Here is a 9,126-nt window from a genome sequence, read left to right on the forward strand (position 1 = left end):
GGAGGAGGGGAAGGAAAAGGGGAGGAGGGGAAGGAAAAGGGGAGGAGGGAGAGAGAAGAGGAGGAGGAGCCCACCCACTGATTAGAAACCACATGGTGTAGGGGGTGCTTGGGTGGCTCAGTCCGTTAAGCATCCAACTCTTGATTTCAGCTCAGGTCCGCTCAGCTCCTCACTGACAGCGAGAGAGCCTGCTTGGGATTCTCTCTCTCCCTCTCTCTCTTTGCTCCTCCCTCACTTGCATTCTTGTTCTGTCCCTTTCTAAATACATACATACATACATAAATACATAAATAAATACATAAATATTGAAAAGAAAAGAAAAAAAGAAAAACCACATGTTGTAGTGACCTGGATCCAGGCTCTGGGCTCAAATCCTGGCTCCACTGAACACTGTCTGTGTGATGCTGACACTAAGCTCCTTCACCTCCTATGCTTTAGTTCCCTGGTCTATAAAACCGGGACAGGGGCAGCTCCTACCCCACAGGGCTGTGTGAGCACTGAGATGATCCATGTGATAGGATCAGCACAGGGCCTCACCACCAGGCACTGTAAGTGTGACCGGCACTGCCGTCCCTGTCACCAGCGGCGACCACTGCCTGAGTGTTTATTACACACCAGGCACCGTGCTAAGGACAATGCAAGCCTCCTTTCACAAAATTCTCACAATCCAAGAGGCAAGTACCATCGGTAGCCACAAGTTCACACAGCCAGTACACAGCCGACCTAGGACATGAACATGGTCTGTCCCCGTCCAGAGTCTTTGATCATTACCCTGAACTGTCCACCAAATTCCTAGGTTCTGAGCTCCACACAAGCCCCCTTTGGAGGAGAATTAGGTCTGGACGCTGCTTTCATTCACCAGGGTGGGTAAAAAGTGGTTCTGAGGTCATAGCTCATACAGCAGGGCTGCCATGCTGCACCTGGCCACTAGGTGTCACTACCCAACACATTTCTTCAGAATGGCTCAGGGCCTCCGGGACACCAGTTTGCAAAGTGTGGTCCTAGGTCATCAGCACCAACAGCATCACCGGAGAACTTGTTAGAAATGCAAATTCTCAGCTCCACTCAGACCTAGACCAAACTGGGCAGGCCCACCAACCTGTTCAACAAGCCTCCCAGGTGATTCTGATTCAAGCTATCAGTTTGAGAACCACTGCCCTGGGCAATCGGGCCGCTCCCCCCCACACTGTTTACATTTCTTTAACATTGATTTTCGTTGAACAGAGGGCACTCTGGGCCTGTCCTTTTGGCTACTTTGGAGAAATGTTTGGTAGTAGAAATTGGGTCTGTGGCTCAAACAGGTAGGGCTTCCCCAAGGGCTCAAGGCAAAGATAAGGAACAATCAGCAGGATGCTTACGCACCCAGTACAGAGCAGGAGGCTGCAAGGCGGGCAAGGGAATCAGGAAGGGAAGATGGGACCACAACCCTGGGTAAGGGGGGAGGGGGGGCAGGGAAAGGGAATGGCCAGACTCTTGTGGCTGTTGAAGAGCAAGGATGGGAGAGGTCTGAAGAGCTTCAGGGAGCCCAGCCAGGAAGAGGGGGCGGGGAGGGGGACTAGGGCCTGGAAATGGAGGGATTGGACGGACTTGAGGCAACCTGGAGGGTGGGGAGAGGCTAGTGGCGAGTTGGTTTTAGGGGGAGGCAAAGTGAAAGGTGACCCCCAGAGCTGGGCACCTGGACACCTGTTTAGAGGGAACCCAGCAGAACAAGCAGGCTGGAGGTGGAGGCTGCAGAGAAGGGGCAGGGCACGAGACTCAGGGGGGCCACCGAGGCAGGGTGGGTGGGGGGCCTCACCACTTTGTTCTCGTAGAGCACCAGCCCATAGTTGTGAGGCACGAGACTGAAGCGGTTCCTCCACTTCTTGTTGTCCTCCTGGTACTGGAACAGGTTCCCAGAGAAGATGATGCGCTCATCCAATGGCACCTAGGGGTGGGGCGGGGCAGTGAGTGAGGCGTGGCTTCCCCCAACCGTCCAGCAGGGCAATGGGGTCCCCTGAGAAGGGGACAGTGTGCTCACCCCTTGCTGAGCACATCCCCCCAAGTCCTCCTCTTGGAGGCAAAGCTGCATCTTACCCATGAGGCAGATAAGGAGAGTGAAGTTCAGGGCAATGAAGGGGCTTTCCCAAGGTCCAACCAGAGCCATAGTGATGCCAGGACTTGAACCCAGGCCAGCTTTCAGGGCCCAGCCAGGACCAAGGTCTCCCACTCTGTCCTGGCCCTAGACAGGCACACTCACCTTGGGATAGGTCTCTGGAGTCCATGGCAGGCTGCTAACCCACGCACCCCCCACTGCAGCGTGGAGGGGATATGTCCACAGGCCAGTACGGTGAAGGCCCTAGTGCCAGGGAAAGTCTCTTTCCTGCTCTAGGCCTCAGGTTCCACTCAGGGTAACAAAAACCTGGCCAAGGTGGCTCCAGAGAGCCTCCCCAGCTCTGTCAGCTAACAAAATGGCACTCCACGGATTTGGATGGAGTTGGAGGGGACCTCAATTTGGAGGGTTCAATGTTTGACCTGCATCCTGGCAGACCGATGACCAATGTGGGCATTAGAAACGCCCAGATCTTCCTGAAAAGTCCCAACTCTGACTTCACCTCTGACTCAGTGCGACTTCGGGCCTATCCCATCACCTCTTTGAGCCTCAGTTTCCTCATCTGTAAATGAGAGCAGTGACAGCACTGACTTCACCTAGGTATCCCAAGTATTGCAAAGAATGTGACATGTGCAAGGATCACACAGGCAGTTGGCACCTGACGGGCAGTCCGCTCAGCTCGAGATATGCAGCAGCCAGTGTTAGGATGGCTCGGTCTGTGTCAGTCTCCCCGCTCCACAGACTGACTGATTTGGGGAGGAGGGAGGGTGGCCATCTCTGAGAGCTTGCTTCCTGAGCAAGCCCACACCAGGAAGCTCCAGGGAAGGAGATACAGAGGCCACAGGGAGCAGGCTTACTCCCGGACGGGCGGAGTTGCAACAGCTTCTATCTGTTCTGCAATAAATACGGTGACTTTTGCAAAAACTAAACACGTATCCTATGTAATAACAGGAGAAAGTATTATTGATGTGCCTAACCCTTCCCAGCTTCCTGGCTCGGCTTCGGGCTGCCCCCTGCAGCCGGAGCCAGGTGCAAGCCCTGGTCCCAAGCTGTGGCCCCCGAGGCCCTGCCTCTTCACAGGGGCCCCCTCTTCCCAGCAACCTATCCGCTACTCTTCAAGGGGAAATGCCAAAACACTCTTGGAAAAAGAGGGCCATTGTACTCAAACAATAGGACCCCTCAACTGCTTCCTATCGAGGGATAAAAATGTTTACAGGAAAAGATAATGGTTCCCCCTCCCACGGCCCCCACCCCCACCCCATGCGCACACACAGTGGGCTTTGCCCAAGTCACAAAGCTGTGCTCAGTGGGCTATATGTAGACAGGGACCTCCTCTCAACCCAGCTCTCGAATCTCCATCTTTTCTAGAAAGAAAGAGCAGACCGCTCTCCTGACACCCTGGTGAGACCCTTGCTAGTGAGACCCCAGGCCTCCAGTTTGGAGGCAGGAGCCCTGACTCAGGGGCAGCGGGAGGCCTGGGGAGGCCTTCCCAGCCCCCTCGCCCCCCAAGTCCACCCCCAGATCCTGAGGCAGCCCGTAAAGGGCGGCTACTTGCGGGTTTGGGTTTTATTTTGAAGACTTTCAAATGGCAGAGTCGTGTTTCCATTGGAAGGCCTGCTGGAAATGAAACGGAACCTGACAGCCCAGGCGAAATATTTTGGACTCTGCAAAGCTCTCCAGCGCTGCGAGGGGAATCTTCAATGGGTGGGGGGTGGTCAGAGCGCAGACTCCAGTCCCGGCTCCACCGCCCGTCCCACGGGAGCCCTGGACAAGCGGCTCTGCCTCTCTGAGCCTGAGCCCACGTCACAGGTGTGGACAGAAGTATAACCCCTCAGAACGAGGCCGTGCCAGCTAGATGAGCTGCACCCACACAAAACAACTGCCGTTTTTATCATTTCTGGGTTGTTGCTTTTTTTACTACTATTACCATTGTTATTGTATTATTTCTAATAAAAACAACTGATGTTATTATGACAATTAGTATTATTTCTATTAAGATATTATCATGAGGGGCGCCTGGGTGGCTCAGTTGGTTAAGCGGCCGACTTCGGCTCAGGTCATGATCTCGCGGTCCGTGAGTTCGAGCCCCGCGTCGGGCTCTGTGCTGACAGCTCAGAGCCTGGAGCTGTTTCGGATTCTGTGTCTCCCTCTCTTTGACCCTCCCCTGTTCATGCTCTGTCTCTCTCTGTCTCAAAAATAAATAAACGTTAAAAAAAAAAATTTTTTTTTAAAGATATTATCACGATTTACCACAATGGCCAATTTCCGGAGTGGCAAAATGGGACCAAAAATCCCTGCTTTTCAGGGATTGTAGGTGATTGATTTCATTTTACTCCTCTTACGTGTTACTTCGGTTCTCCTACAATGAACATGAAAGGCATTACTAGGGGCACCTGGGTGGCTCAGTCAGTTAAGGAGCCGACTCTTGATTTCGGCGCAGGTCATGATCCCACAGTTCCTGAGTGTGAGCCCTGCATCGGGCTCTGTGCTGACAGCGCGGAGCCTGCTTGGGATTCTGTCTCCCTCTGTCTCTGCCCCTCCCCTGCTTGCTCTCTAGATCTCTCCAAATAAATAAAAATAAACTCAAGATAAACAAAGGCATTACTAAGGGTGTTTTTCATGCACAGTGATTCTCGTGCCTCGCTCTATCAGAGGTCACCCACTTCAGGGACCCAGACAGCCTGTGATATTTCTTTTCCAAACAGGGAAGCATTCCCAGCTGTGCCCACCCAGAGCAGCTCACCTGGGCTTTCCTACCACACAAGTGTGCACCTGCCAGACACCCGGTCCAGGCACCTCTGCCCTCTGTTGTCACCAGGTGGGGAGGTGGCCACGACACCAAGGGTCCAGACAACCTTTCTGGTCATGTGACGCTCTCGGGCTCCGATGCGCGGCCCTGGCCCACCCTCCAGGAAATCTGGAACCTGGCTGGGGTCCTGCCTCCACCATCCTGGATGAGCCACTGAAAGGCCCAGCGGAGGCCCCTGCGTGTGCTGCTCCCGCAGTCTGATGGTCTCTTCTCCTAGCAGGTCCTCAGCGGAGATGGCTCTTCTTCTGAGGGGCCATTGTGGAGCACCCGGACAAGGTCAGAGTCCCCCCCAGTCTGAGTTCACTCTGTCCTCTCCTTCGTGGTACCCAGTTTGTCATGTAAATGACGTTTTCCTGTCTCCCTGAGCGTCTGTGGGACCAGCGAGGACAGCATGGCCCCTCACCTGCCCCGGCTCGGTCAACTGTGGCACGGACTGTGGGCCTGCCTGTCTTCTTTTGGGGTACTCCCTCTATGTCATCAGTAGCCATCCCCCCTCCACTCCCTTCCCCCGACCTCCCCCTCCCCCCCCCAGCTGACGCCTCCAGCCATCCCCAATCCCCCTCCCGCTGAGAAACCACCAACACATCCTGAAAGCCAGCTCAAGTGAGCCAGCTCCGGCCCCCTCGGGTCTCGTGGTAAACTGGCATATTTTCCACCACTTGGGTTTGGGGGAGGGTGAGGAGAGGAAGGAAACAAGCCTGACCCTCCTTCTCAGACTCTTTCTGTTCTGCCACCTCAGAGAGGCCCATACCGGTCCCCTTCCGCACAATCCCATCTGGCCTCAAGAAGCCCCACGAAATCCCCACCCCCTCCTGGAGGCTGCACGCACTCCTCTGGCCCAAGATGGCTGTTCTGAGTGTCATTTCACACACAGAGAAACTGAGGCTCGGGAAGGTGAGGCCACGGGCCGGAGTTTACCCGGCAAGTCTGGACTCACACCCCTCAGGAGCCCCACCTGCTCCCCTCATTCTCTCATGGAGTCCTCACCGCGGCCCTCTGCAGGAGGCACCCACCTGTCAGGTGAGGAGATGGAGCCCTGAAGGCTGACTTGACCGGCCAAGCCAACTACCAAGAGGCTCTGGCCCCGGTGCCCCGAGTTCTCTCCCACCAGACCCCACCCTCTTCTACCATTCTGTCTTGGGACCCCAAGCCCCGGGCAGCCCAGAGGAAGCCAACAGGACTGGGTGGGGAGGTGTGGCGAGGTGATCAAGGGCAACTCTGGAGCCCACCACGCATGGAATTCAGCTACTAAGGACCTGAGCACCGGAGCTGGGGCTGCCTGGCTGACCTGGCTCGGATCCCGCTCCCAGGCCGGATCGGCTCTGCCAAGCCGATTCCCCAGAGGGGAATCCCCCAGAGGTGTCCAGGGGCCACCAGCCAGAGTAAGGGGCCTCTGGACTACTGCTTGGCCACTCCAGGGCCAGGCCACCTGCACAGGTGGGGCTGGCACCCTTCCCTCCTGTCACCCTTCCCTCTGCTACCCCTTGGCCATCCAGGGGACAGAGAGTGAAGGTCACCGAAAGGAAATGCCCTGGATTTCCCTGGGCTGAGTCAGGGCCCCCTGGACCGCCCCCTGACTAGCAAGGGCTAGCTTCTCACCCCACGGGCTCAAGCCTGAGACTGCTGGCTTCCAGCTAGGCACTCACAGCACCCCCCCCCCCCTGCCTGTGTTCTGGCATTCCCTCACCTCCTCTATGCCCGTCCCACCCCCAGCCCCACACCGAGGCCAGTCACAGGGTCCCCTTCCCAGGAGGCTTTGTTTGCCTCCTTCAGCCCATGCTGACTCGTGGGCTGGAGCCACACACTTTCCAGGCTCTCACTCGACAAATATTTACTGGGCAAACACAATCCTGCTAATAACAGGATAATGACAAGGCTGCTGATGCTGACTTATCAGCCGGCGCTCACCGAGCACCTTCCCTGCTCCAGGCGCCCGGCTGATTCTCATCTTTAATCCAGACAACCGCCCAGTGCAGGTGTTCTGATCCCATTTCACAGGGGAGTAAACGGAGGCTCCACGAGGTGAAGTGACTTGCTCACGGGCACTTGGCCTTTAAGAGGAGCAGCTGGGCTTGAACCTGGGCCTGCCAAGATGACTCCAGAGCCCCAGCTCCACCAATGGAGGGGTTGAGCTGGCAGGGAGCCCCCACAGTGAATGAAGGGGTCTTGGTAAGACCAGCGGGTTGTATGCCTATTCAGAAGATAGGTGGAGACCCTAGGGACCATCAAGGCAACAATGGTAAACTGAGGCCCAGGGACGGGAAGCCACTCGCTCAAGCCATGTCAGAGCCCACCCTGACCCGGGCTCGGCACCTCTTACCTTGCGCCAGAGCAGCTGGGCCTGCGGCGCCCCCGTGCCCTCGATCTCGTGGCGCATGCTGTTGAAGAGGGCCACGCCATACTGGTCCTCATAAAAACGGAGGAACTCCGTCAGGATCTTCCCGGTTTTCTCTGAAACGGAAGAACAAACAGGCCTGTGAGGTCGTCATGGTTACCCGCAGCCGCCCAGCCCTGCCCCAGGGAGGGGCACCAGCCAAGCTCCAAATTCCTGCTCGTAAAACTATTTGCACAAGCTCCAGGCTTTCACCTGCACTGCGTTTCTGGCCGGAGTTGTGTGTTTCCTGCACACAGAGGGTGAACTTTCGGACAGGAAAACGGGCAACGACTGAGACAGAGAAATCACCAAAGAGAAAACACGAGAAACCAGCAGACAAGGGAAAGAAAACAGCTGAGTCTCCCAGTCATCAAGCAAATGCAGATGGAGATTCCACTCCACTCCCCCCCCCCACCACCCGGTCAGACCAGTCGGGGTGTAGAGAAACAGGCATCTCAACTCAGAGCCGTGGGTTCTAGAAATTGGGACGGCCTTTCTGGGAGGGGTGGGGGGGACACCGCTGCACGTACGATTTTAAGGGTGCATGCGGTTCCCGGATGCCGGGCTCACTCCTCTAGGAATTACCCACGGAGCAAGTCACAGAAGGGCAGGTACAGTATATATTCACCAAGGCAATCAGCGGAAATGGGCCAGATGCACGTGCGTGGAGACGGATTCAGAACATGCCAGTGCACGTGGGACAGGAAGTGGGTGGGGGGACCCACAGGTACCACCAGAGGGAAGGTGTCCACCTTTGGCCACGTAAGGAAAAGCGAGTTACAGAATCACATGTTAAATATTACCTCACTTAAAATTACCCCTGTCTGTGCCTGTAAGTTATTTACACTGGGAGACGGAGGAAAAGGTCCAGAAGGCAGCACTCCTGACTGTTCCGGGTGGGACCCAGGGTGTGGGAATAGGAGGGCCGAGTGAATTGCATTTTCTGCTTTATTCACTTTTACAGCATTTGAATTATTTACCAACCATGATTCCTTCCACAATAAAAAAAAAAAAAAAAATTCTAAAATTAACTCCTCTAAGTTAACCACCTTTTGGCTTTCACCAGCCATTTGCTTCTCTCTGCTGCTAAAGCACTTTCTGAACAGAGAAGGCGACTATTGTGACCTCCAGAGCTCACCCAAAGCACATCAGATGCTCAGTAATGGCCCTGCCTGGGCATCCCTATTTGCAGATGATGAAACCGAGGCCCAGGGAGGGTGGTGACTGTTAACACTCCAGGAGGCCTTCTCCTTAGGAGAGACTTCCTGGCCCTGAGAAGTTGTGGCTCCAGTATCTGGACCTCAGTTCCCTGCACACTAAGACGGGACTCAATGGTGGATGAGTCCAGTCTTAGCGGTGAAACCACCACTGACCGTCCTGGGTTCCAGATTTGAACAACTGGTCCTGGGGCACCTGGGTGGTTTAGGCAGTTAAGCACCCGACTTCAACTCAGCTCATGATCTCACAGTTCGTGGCTTTGAGCCCCGTATCGAGCTCTGTGCTGTCAGTGAAGAGCCCCGCTTGGGATCCTCTGTCGTCCCCTCCCCCCACCCAGCCCACCCTGCTCTCATGCATGCACATGCGCAGCACTCTTTCTTTCCAAAATAAATGGGGGGGGGGGGCGGCACATGGGTGGCTCAGTCGGTTAAGCGTCCGACTTCAGCTCAGGTCACGATCTCATGGTCTGTGAGTTCGAGCCCCGCGTCAGGCTCTGGGCTAATGGCCCAGAGCCTGGAGCCTGCTTCCGATTCTGTGTCTCCCTCTCTCTCTGCCCCTCCCCCGTTCATGCTCTGTCTCTCTCTGTCTCAAAAATAAATAAACGTTAAAAAAAAAAATTTTTTTTTAAATAATAAA

At 55.4% G+C, this 9,126-nt stretch overlaps 1 protein-coding gene across 2 annotated transcripts in view; it reads right to left on the minus strand.

The window, feature by feature from the left end:
• NIBAN2 (niban apoptosis regulator 2) overlaps window positions 1-9,126 on the minus strand; it is a 54,104-nt gene that overhangs the window by 13,358 nt on the left and 31,620 nt on the right. For both annotated transcript variants that reach the window (XM_040482382.1, XM_040482383.1), the window contains exons 2-3: window positions 7,219-7,349; window positions 1,796-1,924 (exon numbers count right to left, since the gene is read on the minus strand). In XM_040482382.1, coding sequence (XP_040338316.1) covers window positions 1,796-1,924; window positions 7,219-7,349 — 260 coding nt within the window. The remainder of the gene's footprint in view (window positions 1-1,795; window positions 1,925-7,218; window positions 7,350-9,126) is intronic.

Source organism: Herpailurus yagouaroundi, unplaced genomic scaffold, assembly GCF_014898765.1.
Source record: "Herpailurus yagouaroundi ecotype Mexico unplaced genomic scaffold, PumYag 160, whole genome shotgun sequence".
NCBI lineage: Eukaryota > Metazoa > Chordata > Mammalia > Carnivora > Felidae > Herpailurus > Herpailurus yagouaroundi.